The sequence below is a fragment of the Cricetulus griseus genome, chromosome 3 (assembly GCF_003668045.3).
Source record: "Cricetulus griseus strain 17A/GY chromosome 3, alternate assembly CriGri-PICRH-1.0, whole genome shotgun sequence".
NCBI classification, from domain to species: Eukaryota; Metazoa; Chordata; class Mammalia; order Rodentia; family Cricetidae; genus Cricetulus; species Cricetulus griseus.
In genome coordinates, this window is record NC_048596.1 from 198,227,761 (window position 1) to 198,249,748 (window position 21,988).

Sequence of the window (21,988 nt, forward strand, 5' to 3'; positions counted from 1 at the left end):
CCTGCTCCATTTGTTTTCTTTGTTTATCTTTTGAGATAGGGTTACAATGTGTGGGGGTGGGTGGCTCACACTTTTAATCCCAGCATTTAGGCATAGGAGGCAGATCTCTTTGAGTTCAAGGCCAGCCTGGTCTACAGAGAGAGTTCCAGGACAGCCAGGGCAGATACACAGAAACAGAAACCCTGTTTAGAAAAACAAGAAATCAAACAAACACAAAAAGATTTTTATTTCACATGTATGACTGTTTGCCTGTATGTATGCATGTATGTACATTCGGGTATCTGGTGCCTGAGGAGGCCACAATAGGGTGTCAGATCCCCTACAGATGCCATTACAGTTGAGCTGCCATATGAGTGTTAGAGACCATACCCGGGTCCTCAGCAAGAGCAGCCTGTGCTCTTGCCCACTGAGCCATCCTGCCAGCCCCATCCCACCTCACCCCTTTTTTGAGTCAGGTTCTCACTATGTAAGAACTTGCTATGTAGAAAAGGCTGCCTCAGATGCACAGAGATCAGACCGCCTTTTTTCTGGGTGCCAAGATTAAAGGTCTACGCACCATGCCCAACTTGGCCTTGAACTTCTGATACTCCTGCTTCAGCCTCCAGGGTGCTAGAACAACAACAGGTCTTGTATCACCAGACTTGGCTTCCATTTTGACTTTTAGTCTGGTTTCTTGGGCCTCAGTGCAGGAGTTTCATACAAAACAACAGCCCTCAAGCAAACAACAGTGCAAACAAACAAAAATGAATAGCTCTCTGTGATCTTAATAACACATTTTGAAGGTTTCCTGTTCACACTGAGGCATGAGACTATCCCTTTGACAAACAGCATGTGAAGAAAAGTTGTTCCCAAAGTTGAAGGAAGGCTGGGGTGTAGGGATGGTGCAGAGCCAGGCAGTAGATCTGCAGGACACCAGGCTGGCACAGACATGGCATCACACACCGAGCTGGGGATGGCTGCTCAACGCTGTTGGTTTGCACTCTATACCTGTCACCTGCTCTTAGAAACTCAAGTGGGAAAGTAGCGTTGCCTCTCACAGGGAGCTTGAGGCTCACACTTGAGGCTAATACTTGCTGACAGGCTGAAGGCTGAAATGAAATGACTGAAACCTGTCCTAGACCGTAGGCAGCCATGGGTGAGGAGTGGGCAGGCCCAGGCTCTGCAGCAGCAGAGGCAGTCAGCAGGAGTCCAAGTGGGGACAGGCCTGTGATAAAGCCACCCAGGGGTCAGCTGAGGTAAAAGTATCTGTCAGTGAAGGGACAGCTGAGGTAGAAGGCTCCGGACAGAACTCTCTCTCCCAGACTTCCCAAGTTGGATCAAGGCTAGATCACTCTTCTGCTGGTGTTCCAGGAGAAGTGGTGGGAAGGAAATTAAGGTTACATATGGACTGGCACCCTGGGAAGTCTAGGTGAGCCATGCCTCCCAAACTCCATGCTCAGGAGCTCAGATACACAATGGGGCTTTTATAGGAAGGGGAAATGAAAGTGTTGAACTCTAGGTGGGGTCATCAACTTTTTGCTGGAACGCGTAATTGACCTTGACCTACCCCTAGAAGTCTGGAGTTCCTGAGACCTGGCTTTTCTTCAAGTTCAACCTAGAGTACATACTTGTGTTTATGGTCGCACAGGGCACGCAGGGGAAGGTGCCACAAGATCAACAAAAACTCTCCAGTCGTTTTGGGGTTTGTAAACCTATAGATTATTTAGCAGACCAGACCTCAAGTAGGCTTTTTTTTTTGGAGAATTTAGGGATGTCAAATGATGTCAGCAAAGGGGCGGGCACTGGGAACTGGGGCACTGGCAGGGCCATGCGTGGGCAGAGGCGGAATGGCTTCTACAAGTCTCCACCTTACGAGAGAACCAGGCCCAGGGAAGCACACAGACCCTTAACTGAAGCTCACCAGCAATCGCCCAGCCTGGCCGGCGCACGCGCAGAACAGATAGTTTCTTGGCCGCTGGCACGCACGCGCACCGCCCTGGATTCCGCCACTCCAGTCATGGCGGTTGTCGGGGCCGCCCTTGGTCCCGCCCTCGCTGACGTACCGCGAGTCACCTGACTCAGCTGCGGGCTGAGGAGACACAAGGGAAGTGGCCGTCGCGGGAGCAAGAGCCTTCGACTCCGGACCCCCGCGCCATGCCGTCCGAGAAGACCTTCAAGCAGCGCCGCAGCTTCGGTGCGCGCCGCGGGCCCTGCGGTGGGAGATCCGGGTGGTGTCGTGAGGGGTGGTGGTCGGGATCCCCGTGGTGTCAGGGGCCGGGACGCGGCAGGGGCCGGAGGGGTCTCCCTCTCCATCCCCCAGCTTCGCGGTCCCTGCTGGCTCAGTCCCCTGGGGAGCCCGAGCCCGAGCCCGGCGCGTCACCTGGGTCGTCTGTGGTCTCGGCGTCCCCTACGGGACTGGAAACCCGACCCAGGTGGCGGAGAGTACAGAAGCTGCGGCCTTAGTGGGCTCCAGGTCTGGGCGCCCCGCAAGCCCCGGGGCAGGACCCAGCCGCCTCTGTTTCGGCAGTCGCCCGGGGACGTTTGTGTAGGAGAGACAGCCTTTGTCTCATAACGGATATTTGACAGCTATTTTATTTGCTTGTAGTGATCTTTAGTTATTCTGGAACAGCATCAAGAAAGGAGTAAGAGGGGGTTTGGGGGTGGGAAAAGTGAGACGAGCATATTAGCTAGGACCCGGATCCAGAGTGGCCGAGGGTGAACCTTCCAGTGTTCCATCTGTCTTTACCGTAGAATGCGTTTTAGGTGTTTACCCCGAGTTCGCCTTCATCTCTCCCTGCCCCAGCTCTTCTGAAGAAAGCGCGGGGATCTGATGGCTGCTGTTTTCCTTGCTTCTGACTTTAGTGGTCCTGACTGGGCACAGAGTTTAGAGGTTTGCCATACAGATGTTGTTTGGAGGTCCCCCCTTGTGGAGGCCAAGCCCAGTCTTGCTTCTCCGTTTAAAAGTATTTCGATTGGTGGAGCTCTGAAGTCTCCTCTATCGGAATTGCTTACTGGGTGGATTTAGGGCTCACCCCAAACAGACCCTTTGTAGATGAAGAACCTGGGTGGGGCCTAGGGCAGTGAAGCTCAGGATCCGCCTAGTGGCAGAATCCCATTAGCTTTCTGTCATAAATTCTTGCACTTCCAGTAAGTAGCCATCATCCCCAGTGCTGGAAGGGGACTAAGACATTCTGGAGGCTGGGCACACTTACAGGTTCTTAGAAAGACAGGTCCAACTTCAAGTTAAATCTGATTAAATGAGAGGCAGGTAGATCTGAGTTCAAGGCCAGCCTGGTTTACTGAGCAAGTTCCAGAACAGCCATGCCACAGAGAAACCGTGTGTGTGTGTGTGGGGGGGGGGGGGGTAAGAAAGAAAACTAATCAAGTGACTCCAAGGTCACTCTCAACAGTGATCACACACCCCACCCTGGGGCGGTGTGGGTGTGATCCATTTATTTACTGAGAGACCAACACAGTGCTCAGGTTTTTCAGGATGGTCCTAAGCTACTGTGAATTGCTGGGCCAAAATAAATAGCCTCTGGGACTGACAGGTCTGCTGGAGATCAAGAATTCCATGAGATTCAACTACATGTCAAACCTTTAATCCCAGCACTGGGGAGGCAGAGGCAGGCCTGTCTGAGTTTGAACCCAGCCTGGTTGACTTAGTGACTTTAGGCCAGCCAGGTCTTCACAGTGAGATCTTCCCTCTCAAAACAAGCAAAACACTTAGGTAGCTTCTGGAACTTAAACTGTGTCTCAGGGCTGGGCCCAGTGGAGAGAGATATTTTAAGCAATAGGGGTTTGGGGATGGCATCGGTTCTTCCAAAGCACTAGAAAAATACTTGCTTGAACCTTAACAGTACTTCACTGCCATGTTGTGACTTTTACTTGGTCATTAGTCATCTTCTCTACAAGCCTGGGTGGGGGGAACTTGGGATGCTGAGGTGCTGAAACTGTGCATGGGCTAGTGTCTGGAGAGAGGCATGATAAATATGTCCTTGCAGTTAAAGAACCAGTCTCCTCCAGTACAAACTGTTGGCCTCTGAGCAGCTGTCTGCTTACAGAGGCCTCCAGCATGCTCTAAATGTCCCCACTCTTCCAGGGAACCCTGCAACCAGCCAAAGGCTGAGCAAGTGCTATGGGCCATCAGTTTTGTCTCTTGTTTACTTTAAGACAACTATTAGCTCGGCAGTGGTGGCACACGCCTTTAATCCCATCACTCAGGAGATAGAGACAGGTGGATCTCTGTGAGTTCGAGGTCAGCCTGGTCTCCAGACCCAGTGCCAGGATAGGCTCCAAAGCTACACAGAGAAGCCCTGTCTCGAAAAACAAAAAACAAAAACAAAACAAATCTGACTCTGTTTGAGTGTTCCCATCTTAAATATGTGTTAGTTTAGGGATCTGTTTATTTCATTGGGTTGTTTTGTTTTTTTGAGACAGGGTTTTCTCTGTGTAGCTTTGAAACCAGTCCTGGAACTCGCTCTGTAGACCAGGCTGGCCTGGAACTAACAGAGATCTGCCTGTCTCTGTTGGGATTAAAGGCATGTGCCACCACCGCCCGACATAATATAGGGTTCTTTGTTGTTGGTTGGTTAGTTATTTTGAACAGTCTGTAGACTGGGCTGGCCTTGAATTTACAGAGATCTCCCTACTGGGATTAAAGGTGTGTGCCACCACACCTGTTTTTTGTTTTTCAAAAGTGTTTCTCTGTGTATCCCTGGCTATCCTGGAATTAACTTTGTAGACCAGGCTAGATTTGAACTCTCAAAGATCCACCTACCTCTGCCTCCCAAGTGCTGGGATTAAAGGCCTGTGTCACCACCACTGCCTGGTGATTTTTATTGATTTTTTAAAAAGAGCTTGGGACTGGAGAGATGGCTCAGAGGTTAAGAGCACCGACTGCTCTTCCAGAGGTCCTGAGTTCAAATCCCAGCAACCACGTGGTGGCTCACAACCATCCGTTACGAGATTTGGTGCCCTCTTCTGGTGTGCAGATATACATGGAAGCAGAATGTTGTATATATAATAAGTAAATAAAATCTTTAAAAAAAAGAAAAAAGAAAAAAAAGAAAGAGCTTGCCCAGTTGGGCTTTAGGGCCTTAAGTTAAGGTTCTTTTGCCTACATGTATGTTTGTGCACTGTGTGCATTGCTAGTGCCCATGGAGGTCATAAAAAGGAGTTACAGTGGCTGTAAGCCACATGTGGGTGCTGGGAACTGAACCTGGGTCCTCTTCGAGAGGAGCCAGCTCTCCTTTCTAACTGTTGAGCCATCTCTGCAGTCCGGAAGTATGGAATGTATGCCGGATATGTAAGCAGCTACTTGTTAGAATTAGAATGAGTTAATTGCAGTGACTTATCCTATACCCTGGAGTATTCAGCAGGGATACAGTGGAGGGTTTTTCTGGAAAGAGGCAGGAAGCCATAGGTAGATGGTACCACTCCATCTTTGGGGTGACAGGGAGAAATGGTGCAGAGAGCACAGCCAGCTCTTCAGAGAGAGAAGGTGAAAGGGTAAGCCCCTCCATGCTGGTGACTTGTTTTTGCAGAGCCTGAAATGTACCAAGTGACTTTCTGTCAGTAAGCACATCCCCAGCCCCTTGAGTTTACTATGAATAGAAGTTGAATTTGCTGTTTGCCCTTCATGTTTCTGCAAGAGGAAGAACCACTCTTCCTTGTCCTTGGGAACCATATTCCTTGTTAATCTCTGAGTCCCTGCTTAACATGAGTTATTTCCATGGCCTTTCTAAAAGGTGATCAAAAAAAATTTTTTTAACCCAAATGGAGTTGGCAGTGACACAAAAAAATGTGTCTTCATGTTGGTCACATTTTCATTTTTCTGGAGCCTTCTCAAGATTTTTCACAACACTGTTTGCAAAAGACCATGAGTCTGACCCAAAGTGTCATAGTTCTGTTCGGGTTTTTTTTTTTTTTTTTTTTTTTGGTTGTTGTTGTTAACATCACCTCCTCCTTCATGAGTGTGGTGTCTCCAGCTCTATGGCCTTACTGAGCCCTGGGCTTTTTTCTGTTAGCATAGAAAGCCTGGTACACTGTTGAAAATGAAGATAAGACTGGCTCTAGGCCGTCCAGCACTTGTGGTTCAAGGTCATTCTCAGCTACATGAGTTTAAGGCCAAGCTGTGTTACAGGAGAACCTAGCTCCAAAACCACACTGTGGGGTTGTGATTTTGGGGAGTGCTTTTTGAGAGTGTTTTACACTGTAGCTGTAGCCCAGGTGCACAGCTGTAATTTCAGCACTGAGAAAACTCAAGTCAGGCACAGGCAAGAGGGTCTCCATTTCAGAAAATAAATAAAACAAATCCTGAATAGTACCACTTAATGCTAAGTAAAAATGCCTTAGTCTTGGTTTATCCACATTGGACTGAAAAATTAACAAAACTTGACAGGAATGATGGAAGTTATCAGAGGAGAGATTGGGATCCCCCCCCCCCCCAAGTTACAAAGTTAACCTGTTCTGTGGGACTATAAATCTGGGTTTGTAAGTCCCTTGAAATGAGGGTTTAACCTCTGGGCTATGTTGAACTGCCTGATAGACTTGCCATTGTTGTTGGGCCCACTGACTGCCTCAGTGCTCCGTGGTGAGATATGATCAAAACCCGAAGTCCAAGGAGAGGGCTCCTCACTGCTCTGCCCTGTCTCAATACAGGGCAGTCCACCAGCAGCAACTAGTAGCATGGCCTCTGATGTCACCGTCTCTTCCTTTCTTGCAGAACAAAGAGTAGAAGATGTCCGGCTCATCCGGGAGCAGCACCCCACCAAAATCCCAGTAGGTTCTACTGTGGCTATGATACTTCTGGGCAAGAGGGGACTCCCCATCCACACCCCTTACCCCCACCCCAAGAAACCACCAACACCAAGAGCCCTAACCACATGCTTTCCTTCCTAATCAGGAATTGATGCTCTTGTGCATATTAAAGGGACAGATGAGCTAGAACTTAGCCTTTTCTTTCCTCCGTGTTACCAGGATTGAACCCAGGGCTTGAGCATGTGACTACTGAACTCTACTCCAGCCACCACTGCAAGGGAAACAAGGATGACTTCTGTGGGAATTAGTAGTCCTCGGGCAGGCATGGCTGCTCTGTAGGCGATGAAGGGACATGACTCTCAGCCACTTACTGAGTGTCTTGCTGACAGCCAGCCATCAGTAACCCCTATGCTGTGCTCCTTGGTTGTAGTCCTTATACAGAGCTGTGAAGTCAGGCATGGACAGGCCAAGGTTCATAGGGGCTCAGTTCTACAGCTAGTGTCCCATTCTTGGAGGAATTCTGGTGTGGTGCCTCTTTCACAGTAGAAGAGGACTTAGCCTCTCAGAATGTCAGCTGTGTCTATGTTAGAAGTGCGCCCCAGTGCCAAGTCCTGCAGGTGTATCCCTGTGTGGCTTTCTCACCAACCCCATCAAACCATTCTGAAAAGGGAGTGTTTGCTGCAGAGTGGAGGGGGGTGGGACATGTTGTTCTGCACTGATTGGACATTTCCCAGTCTGTCCTCATGGAGGTAAGGCTTCCTGGGAGTACATTTCCTGGGCAGGGCCCCATGAGTAGATTTTCCTGGACTGAAACAGTCCTTCATTTGGAGGGCCTGTCAGACCTACTTGCAAGAAGCACAGCCACCTGAGCCTGCCAGGGTTTGCACACAGCTTCCTGCAGGGCTGTGACCTGGGCACACACCAGTGGTTCCTTTCTACAGTAACTCCAGGATCTTTGCAGAAACTGAGCTGCCCATCTTCTCATGACACCAAGCAAGCATGAGAGCTAGGATGGTTGAGAACAGGGTGGCCATAGTGTCTGGCTCCCAAGCATTCCAGGCTGGAAACCTTGAAGGCAGAGGACTTTTTCAGACCAGCTAGCCACATGTCTTCCTCTAATACCTTGTACATCTTCCCAAATTGGGGAGTAAAGGAAAGTAAGTTAGGAACTGGAGATGATTGTGTCACTAAGGGGATTCCCAACAAGGGGCTGGAACCTGCTCAGAGCCAGACTCAGGACAGTGATTGAGCAAGGAAATGGGTCCTCTAGTGTTCCCATGCTTCTGGCCTTCTAGAGAGTGCTAAGGTCTTTCTTATATGTTCCTTCACTACTCTACACTTTGATGGTGGAGGGCCTTCCTCATAAAACCAGGTATGTGGCACCCACAGCTGGCATTTCCACACTTCCAAGCATTTCAGGATGGAGTTTTCAATCTCCCAGGATGGGGATGGCAGCTTGAGATGGCCTTTCAAGGAACCACATGCAGGTCACATCCAGGGAGCATGTTCAGACAAGCGCTCCTCTCTGCCATGCCACGACCAGGCAGGGATTTCTGTTCTTTGGGTGGATATCCATGGCACTTGGAAATTGTGGTGCCTGAGGTTCTGAGGCTCATCGATGCTCAGATCTTGTAGCAGCTTTTTGTTTAGTTTTTGTTTTTGAGGCTGGTCTCTGTACAGTGAACAAGATTTGCCTTGTTCACTGCCTCAGCCTCCAAATACTGGGATTATACATGTGCCACATATCCATACCTAGCTTTTACCATTTTATTTTTAATTACCTATTTGGTTCAAGAAAGAGTTTCTCAGTATAATAGCCCTGGCTGTCCTGGAACTCACTCTGTAGACCAGGCTGGCCTTGAACTCACAGACCTGCCTCTGCCTCCTGAGTGTTGGCATTGAAGGCATGGGCCACCACACCCGGCTGCTTTTAACATTACTTAAAAATTATTTTGTCTCCTTGGAGCAGATTGGGGGGATGAGAGGAGGGAGGGGGAACTGAGATTGGAATGTAAAAAAAATAATTAAAAAAAATCTCAGGGAACAAAAAAATTATTTTGGGGGTAGAGAGATGGCTCAGTGGCTTAGAGTACTTGCTCTCACGAGGACCTAGGTTTGATTCCTAACACCCACATGGCAGCTCACAACCATCTGATCTATAAAACTATGGCTGTATATATTGCTGAGTATAAGGCTCATCTATGATCCTAGCACATAGGAGGTTGATACAGGTGAATAGCCATGAGCTAAAGGCTATCCTAGGCTATGGTATGAAACTATTTAAAAAAAAACAAAACAGGGTATGGAGACATACACCTTTAATCCTAGCACAAACAGTTTAAATAACTAAAAGGGTACCTGGTGGCCCTGTTACCACCTTTCCTGTGCCACATTTCACAGGTAGAGCTGTGAATGAACACTGGTCACAAGTGCTATGGGGAAGCCAAGGGAAGACTGGGTTGGGGCCACTCTACATGGCATGTGCTGGCCACAGCATGGGGGGGCGGGGTTGCCTACTGATAAGTGTCTCTGGCCTTTGCAGGTGATAATAGAGCGATACAAGGGTGAGAAGCAACTGCCTGTCCTGGACAAAACCAAGTTCCTTGTACCCGATCATGTGAACATGAGTGAGCTAATCAAGATTATTAGGTATTTGGCCATTTTTTTGTCTTATTTCCCTGAGGGACATTTCTCCTTTCCCCATCTTGGTGCCCGCCTTAGGTCCCTCCTACTTTCATGTCCTTCAAAGTCAGGTGGGTCCACCCTGCAGCTGCATGTATCTCAGGACAGCTATGAATGTAGTCTAGCATATTTATATAAGATATCACATCAGAAGGGCTAACGGTTGGGCACACATTCTAGATGACGGTTCTTTAAAATATTGCTAGGTATGATGGGTTGCTGCTGGCCCCAATTTGAGGCCCCACCCCCACCCACCCCCCAAATGCTAGTAAACTGTCAGGAACACTTAAGTTTGTGGACACTGGGAGTTAGTAAGAGAATGTGGACTCGGAACTTTGGCAACCTGGAAGGCTGAGGCCAGTTGTAGATTTTGAATACTAATGGCTTATTGCATGGCAGTTTCAAACTGGCCTGAGGTATAGAGCCAGTCCCTAATTCCAACCATTGTTGAGGGCTGTAACATAAGAGGGCTGTGGACTTGCTTAGATTGCCAGATCAGTTTTTGTTTTTTTTTTTTCTGCACAGTATGGAGACCAAAGTGAGTCTCCCCACTGTCTTCTCTCCACAGAAGGCGCTTACAGCTTAACGCCAATCAAGCTTTCTTCCTCCTGGTGAATGGGCACAGCATGGTGAGCGTGTCCACACCCATCTCTGAAGTGTATGAGAGTGAGAAAGATGAAGATGGATTTCTGTACATGGTGTATGCCTCCCAGGAGACATTCGGAACAGTACTGGCTGTGTAAGACTAGAACAATGCCTAATGTTTGTTAAGCCCTTATCAAGGAAAAAAGGGATGTTACCAGCAGATGCTGGTCAGCTTACCATTCACAGATCAGAATATAGGCGCCCACCTAGGGTGTTAGGAACTGTTTGTCAGCAAGAAACTGAGCTTCATGCAAGCGCATTCAGCTTGGAAACTCATCTAAACTAGGCTCTCTTGTGTTCAAACTTTAGAAGTTTCAAAAATAAAATACTTTGCATCTTAAGTTGCCAATAAAACAGACCAAGTTATTTTGACATTTTTCTCCTCAGTAGGGATTTAAAATGGAACAGCAGCATCAGGGGTACATTCTTTTCCTGGGATCTGCTGCCTTCTCCAAAAGGGCTTCCACTCAGTAGAGAAGACTGCCTAAGCAATTCCTCTGCCCAGGTTGTCTAGCAGAGGGGCCCCCAGAGGGCTCTAGCTTTGCCCAAAACAGGTTAGATGTGTAGGATATGGCTTTAAGTAGCCTGGCCCTGACCCCCAGTTGCAGCACCATGTTCACCCTCAACAGTGCAGGGATGCTTACTTGCTGCTGTCTAGATGCTACCAGATACTCACCGCTGCTCAGAGGCCAGTTCCAGCCTTGAACAAAGGGTCGTTTGGTCCAGCATCTAAGTAGGCTGCAGAGCAAAGTGTTTTTCTCCTGGTTTGGATTCTGTCTGGCCCATACCTGCTTCATGGAAGAGAGCAAGCAGGTGTGCAGTGCTGGCATTAGGACGCAGCTGTCAAATGTAAACTCAACTCTGAAGTTCAGATGCACTCCATCTGAATTTAGCTTCCAGCTATAGATAATACTAACAAGTGTATAACTGTCTTTGTAAGGGTAGTTCTATCAGACAGCTGTTGAGATTCTCCCACTCCATGTCAGTACATTAGGTTTCAGCTGTGAAGATGACAGCAGCAGGAGACACAGACTCTTGACAGATATGGCCAGTTCCAGCTAAAGCAAACCACTGTTTCCTGCTACCTGCATGTGGTCTACTGTGACCATCTTTGGTGATTTCACTCATGTTTGTGATCTGAGAATCTCAGAACTGCCTGCTGTCATGGAGGGAAGCCAATATAGCCACGTGATGCCCAAGCTCCTTACAGGCACCCCTCCCCGTCCCTGCATGCAACTGTCTACTTGCTTTCAATGTGATTTTATTTACATCATTCTATCTAACTACCCTGTCTTGTGTAGGTTGTGTACGTCGATATGTCCCTGGTTTTTATAACTACGGTGCGATCAATAAGGATTCCTGTAATACTGCTTTAAAAACGCTGCTCAGAGGGGCGGCCTTCATTTATAGAACACCTGTACACTTCGATGCACTAAATGAATAAAGGCACAATTGAACCTGTCCTGAGAGCTGTCTTATGGTGTTAGCATGGGAACTGGGTCCTGCAGTATGCTGAGGGGGAGGGTACCTTCCTCTCCTCAGTCAATATCCTGCCACTAGCTCCTGCTTTTAAATTCTCTGGAGAGCTGACCGATGTGCGAGCTGTCAGGATACACGTCAGTGCTGTGGGACACATGACAGTCTTGCCCACCAGAGCACACACACCGAAGGATGAGTGTGGTGTGGGAGGCTTTACTCATGTGGACAGCTGCTGGCACTTGGGAGAGTGTCAGCAATTCAGCTTAGAGCAGATAGAAGCTCTGCAATGCTTAGCTGTTCAAGAGTCTCCTCAGGCCAGCCCAGGAGCTGCACTGGGGTTGCCAATACTATACAGGGGAAACTGGACAGATCTGGATCTGAGGTGGTTTTGGTGGCCATGCCTTTCAAGTGTAGTACTCTGCCTCAGCAACCCTCACAATGCAAATACTGGTCAAGTCAGTCTCAGGCAGTGCTGTCACCAGATCCCCTTCCTGGAAGACCAAGTCAGGCTACACCATATCCTAGGGATGTGACTGTCAAAGACCATGCAGCTGAAGTATCTTTAACCCATTTAAGTATTTGTACTGTGAGGCCACTGTTCAAAGCTGGGAACCTTGGCAGAAGCAGAGTTCCAGAAACTGGAGGAGGGAAGGAAGGTGCCTCACCCGGAGAAGAGAACTGAGCTGGGAAAGGGGCCAAAGATCTGGGAACAGTGAACACTTAAGTTTTTTTAAATTTTTATTTTCCGTACATTAAATTTACTCATAAAAACAGTCTAAAAATGTACAATTTTTCCTTTTTAACAAAGTATAATAAAACATAAAAACCCCAAAAACAGAATACTTGACATTTACAATTCAAAATCAAATTAGCAGAATATTAAATATTTACAAAACTATATCTTTTAAAAATATTTATAAAGTTACATGCAATTTTGTAGAATTGACAAAAGAATGGCTCAAAAATGGGGAGAATTGTCCTTCATTCCTAAAAAGAAAATATGCCCAATAGACTCTGAAGGTTCAGTCTTGGTACCAGCACCTCCTCTGTGTGCGTGAAAACTGACCTGTGCTGAGGACTGGGCCACTGCCTCCCTTATGGTAGGACAGGGACCTGGACCCAGCCTTGCCAGTACAATATGTGGTTTTCTGAAATATTGCCAAGTGTTGACTACAGGTGCTGCATACCGTCACACTATGGGACAGGCCAGCAGTCCAGTCTCTGGACCCCCATGGCCACCTGACTTGCTCTATGGGAGTCACCTGCGCTTTGGAAAGGACAGCTAACCCTGCTCATGTTCCCCAAGACTGTCCTTGGGAATGAGGTTGAGCAGACAATCCCTGCAACCTTTTAAGACTTTAGCAAGTAATGTCACCCATTAGCTGTAAAACTAGCACATGTCAGAGCAAATACCAGGAAGCAGAAAGAGTGACAGGGACGGAGTGAGGAGAGTGAGACCCAGTTCCCATCAGGCTGTCCTCAAAGGACTGTCATGGCACACATGTAGGCAAAGGTACTGCCATTGCAAATGCCTCTGCATGTGCGTGTAATACAAGCCAGGCTGACTTGCAGAAAGGACTGGAAGCCTAACTGGAGTTCCACACGGAAGCTGCTAACTACTGTATTAACCAGCCAGCTCCTGTCATCTTTGGGAGATGAGTATGCCGCTGGTTTCCTAATATCCAACTGTATATATGTTCAAGAAATATTTTGTCTTTATTTTAAGAGCTAGCTCCCATTCCTCAGTGCTCTTCAGAAGTTAGGAGTTTTCAGCATTAAAACACTTCCCAATTTTTACTATCAAGCATGAAACAGAAACTAGAAAGTAAGGTAGAAAATTGAGTAGTTTGCTTAAACAATAAAAAAGTCACATAGCTGTTTTGTCCCAAGATTGTGCCCTCCTATCTGAACATCCCACTTCCTACCCTGAGATGTTAACATGGGATTAGAACTGACGCTGCAGTCCCAGGACCATGCCCACCTGGGTACCACTGCCACCTGACACAGCAGTTTTGGGAAAATGACTGGAAAGGGCTGGTTTGTTCGGTGTGTAACAATGGAGTCTCCCAGCGAAGAAATAAGTGTTGGCCATGCTGATGGCCTCTACAGGCTCTGGGAGTGAGCCCCACCTACAAACATCTGCCCATGCTTCCATGTTGTGCATGCTCCTTTGCGTGATGTAATCCTTGCCAGCTTCACAGAAATGCCACACCACATAAGCTCTTTCAAAAGCAACTGGCGGCTTCCAGACACAGCACAGACTTCTGCCGTCTGGACAGCTGAGATGGTGCTGGGGCTCGCCCGCCTCAGCTGAATACCACAAGTCATGTGGGAGTTGCCACAGCAGACTGCTGTCTTTCAGGTTATCAGCTGAAAGGGTAACAAGACACTTCCATTCCCTATACTGGCCACAAAACAAAAAACTTAAATATGATTTTTTTCTTTTGCTATGAGACAGTTTTCAACAATTTCTGTGTTGAAATAGGATTTATTTAAAATATTTCTTTGTTTAAAAAAACCAAAAAATTTAAAAGTTTGGCTTTCAGCACATATCCAGGCCACTGTAACGGCCTTCAGAAATATTAAAATCGTAAACATCAATGAACACTCTAAGTCTTCCTTATTAACACAATGCGACCAATCCCAGTCTGGTGCTCTTTAAGGCAAAGTTGTGTCAGTTCTTGTATTTGACATTTGTAGTGTTACTGAGTGAGAGATCAACAGAGCATCCCCTAACACCTCATCACCATCACCTCAGAACAGATGTGATATGTGTGCCATGGACAGAACAGAGGTCTATCAATCCTGCATTGCATAGAATCGACAACACTCAAGCCTTCCGTGTGGGTCTCCACGGATAGAAAGCCCATCTTAGAACATGAAGCCTTGCATCATAGTGCCTCCAGTTATAGGGTATTTTGTGATTTACACTAATTTTGCATGAGGGTGATTGTCCCATCTGAAGAATGGTCTAAGGACTGAGACTTTCTTCTCCATAAATACAAAGCTGGAAAATCCTTGGCAAGATCTTACCATTATTTTTTTTTTTTTTTAACACCGAAGGCTTCAGCATTTTAAATAATGTTATTTGAGCATAAAATTCCCTTTAACCTTGAAGGTCTAAGCCCCTCATGCCTCCACTGTGGTGGGCTGAAATGTTCATACCCTGCTGAGTGAGGGCCCACCCCCACCCCTGGTCTGGACTGTTAACTGGTGAGTGGTTTCGAGGAGTCTTGCATCTCTCTACTGAAGTTTTCCAGGCAATTTTAACGGAATTAACTATCAACACACAGTCTAACACAAAAGAAGCTGACAGTTTCCAGTCTTTTGTTCATAAATCACAGGACTGTATTACTGTTGAATGTTTGTCTCAAGTGTGAATTCATCTGCAGTGAGCTCTGGGGCTGGGGTCCTGGGGAAGCCATTTGAGACATGACAACTTGCCAGCTTCCTGAAGAATGAGGAGCATCGGTCACAGCCAACTCACAAAGTCCAGTCATTCCCATGTCCTCAGGAGTTGGTTCTTGTTTGGAGAGAGCAGGCTCAAAGCCACCAATGGGAGGGGTGGTCTCAAGCCTCGGTGACTGGATTCCCTGGGACTTGGACCCTTAGAAACGAAGTTGTCAAGAGTGAGCTATGTCTTATCTACTAATATTGTGTAAATTTGTTTACAGAAAAAAATATTAAAAACCTGGAACTGCTCCAAGTGTCTGCAGAAGGACACCCTGTGACCTCTGGGTGTACTAAGCCGAGCAGCCTGCTGGTGCCAACTCCAATGCCCACTGATGGAGTCCCCTACATTGTTGGGTCCTAGAAGAGTCTGCCTCTCAGACTGAAGAGGTCCTTGTCAGGTAGTGCAATCCTTAAGAAGCCATATATGAGGCTCCCACTCTAGGAAATGGCAAAATTCAGTTGGCACTTCCTAGCCCAAAAGGGGGTCTTGGATCAGACTGGGGAACTCCACTTGAGAGAACTCCGACCTGCAGTCTTGACTCAGGCCGTGCATAGCTGCCCTGGAATTTAGGTGTGAGCCTAGAAGGACCAGCAATCTTCAGGAGACAGGTCTCCATACTCCAATAACAGTGAGGTGGCCACATCACTGCTGTGGAGACGTCCACTAGGCAATCCTTGTATCAAGCTCCAAACTAGGATTTTGGCAATGAAATCGAGTTTGACGCACTTCTATGCTAGATTCTCTATCCAGTATAGTAAAGTAAAGCACCTTTGGGTTAAAAATATTAAGCTCCACAGCAACTCGACTTCAGTTTTCTATGTGATTTTCCTTAGGTCTCCATGGCTCCACAGCAACTTGACTTCAGTTCTCTATGTCATTTTCATGGCTTAATAAAATGTTCTGTTGCCAAAAAAAGAAAAGGATCAGTCCGTGGAGTCCAGACTTTCTGCTGGAGGGGCATATTTCAACCTAAAAGTTCCTGGAAAGAAAGAGAGAGAAAGAGAAAGGAAGAGAGAGAGAGAAGAGGGTGAAGCCTGAGTCAGTTGTAGAAGTGCACACACCACCCATCTGCCCTGAGCTGCCACTTAGGACTGACTACTCTCATGCACAGCTGGATGCCATGGGTTTACAAGACTCTCTGGAAGTGACCAAGAGAGCACCACAGCTCATCTCTCCATGCCGTGGACCTCTTTCTCTGGACATGAACCTTGCACCTAGGCTGGCAGCACACTCATGTGGGCAGGAAAGGCCTGGACTTAGAAGGTGCAGGCCAGCTCTGGGAAGGGAGGCAGCCACCTGTACCACCACTGGATCACTCATATTACAGGTTTCAGCTTCTAAACGCTCTCCAGGTGGTGAAGATCAACAGGAACTGTGCATAATCTGAGATGGAGGTGATGGGAACCCAGGGATGGGCAAAGTGGGATCAGCTTTCCTAACTTTACTGTAATTTTTCCAAAACAAACAGCAATTGTAAACCTAGTGATCCAGGTGTGTGGTAATAATGTTAATAATCCCAGCACTCTGGAGACCAAGACAAGAGGAACAGGAGTTCAAAGCCAGACAATAAAACAACAAAAGAATAAGCCTGGTATAATACAGTGGTTATATTTAAATTTGAATAACAAAGACAAACTATAGGAAATAAGAAACAAGGGGAAGGAAGCAGCAGCCAGTCAGCAAGACACAAGGGCATATAGCTGTCCCTTGTTCCAGCAGAGGCGGCTGTGCTGGAAACCTTAACTGCCTGCCCCACCCTTAATTTTCACATATCTTCAGGAGGTGACAGCAATCAGTGGCCGCTCTACAGCCCTACAAGTTCCATCCAGCTCACTCTGCTTAGGTCTGAGGCCATGTTTTTTGTTTTTGTTGTTTTTAAGGTGTGTGTGTTGTGTGTTTATGTGTCTCTGTGTATTCATGTGTTCAGGTGCCTACAGAGGCCAGGAGAGGGCTCTGGATTCCCTAGAGCTGAAATTACAGGCAGTTGTGAATGGCCTAACATGGGTACAGGAACTGAACCCAGGTCCCTTGAAATAAGTTGGCTTTAAAAACAAGTTTACTACGATTTACAAAAAGCCAAGCAATCATTGGTACCCTCTCCACCCCACCCCACCCCCGGAGCCATGACCAGCACAGCAAGGAAGATAAAGTACCTCCCAGTGTTTACCTTGCCGGTTGAAGTCCATGGACGGCTGCTTGCAATCCTGAGCACGGTGACCAGTAGCCCCACAGTTGTAACAGGACAGATTCCCACTCTTTTTGTGACTGGAGCCATTGGTGCTGCCCACCAGGCCTTGGGTTTGATACACCCCTGCTGTCCCAGCCATGAAGTTCTGCATGGGTGGCACTGCAAACGTGGACTGCCCACCTAGGACAGGGTCCGGAGTCACACTGCCACTGTAGGGCGCGTGTACAACAGGGAAGGCAGAGCCACCACCATACTGCTGGGTACTGACGTAGCCATTGCTGCACATGGGACTGAAGGGTAGGAAAGGGAAGGTAAACATGGATGGCCCAGAGAATGGGTGCTGGAAGTAGTTGGCATAGCTGACAGTCAGGCCACTGGAGCCACAGCTGCCACTGCACCCACAGGATGTGCACACAATGCATCCAGGTGGGGGTGGCGCAGGCTGTGGGGGTGCGGGGGGCTGTTGATGGTGGTGGTGGTGGTGGTGGTTCTGACTTGAGGCAGGAATGTTTCCTGGGGAGCTGCTGCCAGCACCGCCACTGTAGAAGCTGCTTTCAGGGACAGAGGAGAGGGCAGGGCTGGAGCTGGGGGCAGGACAACTGGGCAGAGTGGCCATGCTCGCAAAAGACGTGGAGGGGTGGCTGCTAGGGGAGGCAGTGTTGCTGTTGGCGCAGAAGCTGCCTTGCAGTGGGCCCACAGGCACACTGCTCACTGCAGAGAAGGCAACTTTGGTGTTGGCTGTATATAGAGCAGTCCGAGGGTTGATTATTGCAGGGGGAACGCTGATCTGCCCATTGTTGGGGCAAGAAGTCTGCCCAGAGATGGCAGCATCAGCAGGGACGGAGGAGGACAGCAGCAGTTTGATGGGTGGCCGGGCCACATGCAGGACGGTGCTTGGTGTCCCTGTGGCGGCTGAACTTGTCTCTACAGTCAGGGCTGGCTGCTGTGCTGTCTTCAGCACCCTGTCCAGTGTGGCTGCATGCACAACTTTGGCCCGGGGACCAAAGGAGACCGTGGGTGACACAGAGTTGTTCTCTACAAGGCCCGAGAGGACCTGCACTGGTGGATGGGGTGCCGCTGAGGGCAGTGTGTCCAGCACAGCTCCGCCAAAGCTCTTGTCCACTTTTGTGCCACTTCTAGGGCCAGGCCCCTTGTTCCTTTCTTCCAGGGTCAGAAGGGAGTGGACAGAGGATGAGAGGAGCTTCACGTCCGTGCTGCCTCTGTCCGACTTGTGCACCGAGTTCAGCATGCGGACAGGTGCCAGGTGGGAAGCTGTAGGCATCAGCTGTGGGGGCAGGGGATGGTGACCTGCAGGGCTGGAGCCAGTCTCATTCTGCACAGGCAGAACCTGGGCTGTGGGTCTGGCAGAGCTGGATGGGAAGTGAGTCAGCAGCATCACAGGCTTCTCCTTGTCAGTACCCTCGACATGCATGTCCACACCTGAGGATGGAAAAGACTGTTAGCACGCACAGCGTGTGCCCAGCAGCAAGCTCAGAAGGTGGGGCAGCAAACAGGCCACAGCACAGGTGTCTTACGTCTATCGCTCTCCTCAGCGCTGTCTGAACTCTCCTCTCGCACCTGCACACCCATGGGGCTAGAGGAGGAGCTGGAATACTCGGAGGAGCTGCCTTCCCGGGGCAGCTGGTGAGCCGGTGGCTCCACCTCCACCCGTAGCTCTGTGGAGAAGGCAGGTAGAGGTCAACAGCTCATGGCACTAGCCTACAGGCAAGAGAACCCTGTCAAGAACACTAGGAAATACGTCCCCAATCATGGTCAGATTAAGCTCCAAGAATCTTGAAAACTGCACCAAGCACTCAAGGCCATATTGTTAGGTGACAGATCAAAGGGGTACTTCTGGCTCAGGCTAGCACACTGAGAGGTTGATGCCCAGTCACTGTGGGGTGCCCTGTTCCATCCTGAAGAGTACAGAACTGTATTATCTGCCATGAAGGCTCACTGTAGCAGACTGAATTGTTCCAGATGGACATTTATTTCTTACCAATCTGCCATGACTCTTGCTATTCATCACATCTTGTTGATGAATAAAGCAATGCTCAATGCTTCCAGCAGGACAACACAGCCACTAACTCATATGTTCCCAGCCTCTTCCACAGACAAGGAATAGGGGAAGAGGAGGAGGATAGAGGCTAAAACCCCAAGTCCTTTAAGCCTCTCAAGTTTCCAATGGGAAGACAGGACAACAGTGGTCAGAGAAAGGGCACCAGGCAACAGTTCATGACAATCACCTGTGTGGCAAAGGCCTTTCACCTCTCTGGACTGTATCTTGCTTCCCCCAGAGCATAAGAGTTCAGGGTCTACCATTGCTGTCCAAATAACCTGAGACTAGGCACCAGTGTCTGGCACCTAAGGCCATCCATACAATTACTTTCCTGCACTAAACACTACAGAGTCAGGATAAAGAAAACTAAGTATAAACATTTAAAACCTGTAAATGAAAAACAAGAGTAATCTGAAGTCTAATTCTGATCCAAAAGAATACCATACCACACCTGTATACATGCCACACATCTGAACCACAGGCCCTCACACACCTGCAGCATGGTTGCTACGCCCAGGTTGCACAGGTCCCACGTGGCTGGTGGGGGTGACTCGGGCCACTCCACTGCTGGTGACCAAGGATGGAGCTGAGGAGTTGAGGCACCGTCTCTCTGACTTCTCCCTATGAATGACAAGCAGTCAAAAAGCTCCTCCACAACATTCTAGCTTCCAGTGCACCTCCCAGGCAGGTCCACAGAGGCCAAAGCTACAGCTGGATGCTGGGTATCAGCTGAGGACTGGGTAAGAAATAAAGTATCCCCGGACCCTGACATTTAAAAGCCTGCAGGTTCTAACACAGCTCAGCACATGAGAAACTAAAATGAACACAAGTTATTCTGTGTTGATTTGGTGTTTTGAGATACAGTCTCACTATGTAGCTCAGGCTACCTCAAACTCAAATCCCTATCCTTCTGCCTCAGCCTCAGTGCTGAGATTATAGGGTGGCCACACCAAAAAAAGCACACACACTAATTACTTTTTCTTTCTCCTTCCTTCCTTCCCCTCTCCCTCCCTCTCACTTTTACAGAGATCTGCCTGCCTTTGCCTCCCAAGTGCTGGGATTAAAGGCGTGTACCACCAACACCCAACATACATCACATGATTTCATGCTTACTTTTCCAGCTCCAACTGAGTCTTAAGCTTTTTCTTTGCTCCCATGGTGAGGGACTCAAATTTATTCAGATCTTCTTCAGTAAGGCTCAGAAACTTGCATAGGAGAAACAAAAGACAGTTACTGAGATGACCATAAGGACTCTGGAACCAACAAACTTCCATCTGAGTGCAGGATAACAGATAAAAGGGCTAGCAAACAAAAGACTGCAGACAGAGACCACGTCCCATTGCTCTAAACAGCTGTGGCCTCTCTCCTCTGTACCTCACCACAAGTACAGCTAACAGGCATCCTTCAGCCCTCTGGTCCTTGCACCCCAGTCATTAGGCAGGGATGCATACCTCGGACAGCTTTAACCACTATTCATTTACAATTGAAGGCTGTCCCTGACCCCTGGGGAAGGTCTCACAGAAACAGAGCACAGTTGCTTTTTGGCAAATCACCTTCAGTAGCTTGGTGAAGACCCAAGTAATGTAGAAAGAAGGCACTATCCAGATGAAATGGTCCTAACCTACAGGCCTGATGCCCCAGGACAACCACATGATTCAGTCACCTCATCATAATTCTGAGTAGATAACTCAAACTGTTCATAGCCAGTATTAGAAAAGAAAATCTCTTGTCCTTAAGATTCAGGGGCCCTCAGCAACAGCATGACAAGGACAAATGCTGTATTTCCCCTGTCTCCAAAGCTCCATCTCTACGTTTAACAGTAGAGTTTTATAGGTGTGGAGCTGTTACAGAGCCATCTTGTCCAGCAGGGGGAGTTCAGATTTCAAACACCTTGTGCAGGTATCATTTGGCTTGGAAACATCAACAGGCATCCCAAGTCAAAACTGTCCACTAAAACACTGCTCTCTGAGCAGGCCAACTCTCTTCCATGACTCCAGGTCCAACGGTTAAATGCATCCTAGGTTGTCTGAACCCCCACTTGCTTGTGGCCAAAGCAATGACTCTGTGAGCTGGCCACACAGAGGCAGGAGCTATACCTGGGCTACTTTAAAGAGGAACAAATGGTATCTGAATGAGCACTGGCTTACAGCAACTTGAGGGATGGAGCCAATACAAGTCACTGGGTTACTGGTTTGTCAAGACCTGAAACATCTAGAAAAGCTATGTGCTTATCACAAATCCTGCTTTGGTTTGTTTTTGCTTTAGGCAGCCTGGGAGTGAAATCATGGTCCCCTCTAACAACAAGCTACATGATCACCACCCAAGTTCTTGACACCTCTAGGAATGAGGACAGGACACAGGCTACTAGAGGAATAGCAAGCACACAGTGTGACCCTTTGAGTAGTCAACATACCTTCTCCATGGTGAGCTGTTTAAAGACGGGGTAATATTTGTGCAAACGAAGCTTCCTAAGCCAGTCTAAAATCCCATTTTGCTCCTGGGGCTGAGGGGCCTGCAGACTAGAGGGCATCAGGATGGTAGGCGAGTTGTCCACTTGGGTCCGGTAAGCCAGCGTTGAGCCTGTACCCCCTGTGTGGGAGCAGTGGGGCAGGGAAGCAGATGCACTGGCCGAGTGCTGCAGATGGTGCTGGGTGCTGCTCTGCGAGGATGGGATGCCGGCCACTCCACACACAGGCCTGCAGGACATGGGACAGTGGATAGTGGAGTACAGGAACTGCTC

At 48.4% G+C, this 21,988-nt stretch overlaps 2 protein-coding genes across 9 annotated transcripts in view; one reads left to right on the top strand and one right to left on the bottom strand.

Moving 5' to 3' along the window:
- Positions 1–2,016: 2,016 nt before the first annotated feature.
- On the top strand, positions 2,017–11,530 carry Map1lc3b (microtubule associated protein 1 light chain 3 beta). The gene is made up of 5 exons (XM_027410708.2): positions 2,017–2,173; positions 6,707–6,762; positions 9,284–9,390; positions 9,992–10,162; positions 11,055–11,530. The coding sequence occupies exons 1-5, from the start codon at positions 2,134–2,136 to the stop codon at positions 11,128–11,130; spliced, it is 450 nt and encodes a 149-aa protein (XP_027266509.1). The 5' UTR covers positions 2,017–2,133; the 3' UTR covers positions 11,131–11,530.
- Positions 11,531–13,443: 1,913 nt separating this feature from the next.
- The window catches only part of Zcchc14 (zinc finger CCHC-type containing 14), a 55,870-nt gene continuing 47,325 nt past the window's right edge, over positions 13,444–21,988 (bottom strand). For 5 of the 8 annotated variants that reach the window (XM_035442723.1, XM_035442724.1, XM_035442725.1 and 2 more), the window contains 6 exons: positions 21,662–21,944; positions 20,362–20,453; positions 19,742–19,869; positions 18,725–18,865; positions 17,169–18,629; positions 13,444–15,154 (listed from right to left, as the gene is read on the bottom strand). In XM_035442723.1, the coding sequence (XP_035298614.1) occupies positions 14,886–15,154; positions 17,169–18,629; positions 18,725–18,865; positions 19,742–19,869; positions 20,362–20,453; positions 21,662–21,944 (2,374 nt within the window). In that variant the 3' untranslated portion in view covers positions 13,444–14,885. Of the gene's footprint in view, positions 15,155–15,739; positions 15,981–17,168; positions 18,630–18,724; positions 18,866–19,741; positions 19,870–20,361; positions 20,454–21,661; positions 21,945–21,988 lie in introns of those variants that run through there. The other 3 variants (XM_027410702.2, XM_027410707.2, XM_027410703.2) reach the window with 2 other exon arrangements.

Excerpts from the sequence above, each read along its gene's own strand:
- Map1lc3b (XM_027410708.2), top strand. The coding sequence starts at position 2,134 with ATGCCGTCCGAGAAGACCTTCAAGCAGCGCCGCAGCTTCG. Across the intron at positions 6,763-9,283 it reads AGCACCCCACCAAAATCCCA|GTGATAATAGAGCGATACAA; the intron begins GTAGGTTCTACT and ends TGGCCTTTGCAG. Across the intron at positions 9,391-9,991 it reads GAGCTAATCAAGATTATTAG|AAGGCGCTTACAGCTTAACG; the intron begins GTATTTGGCCAT and ends TTCTCTCCACAG.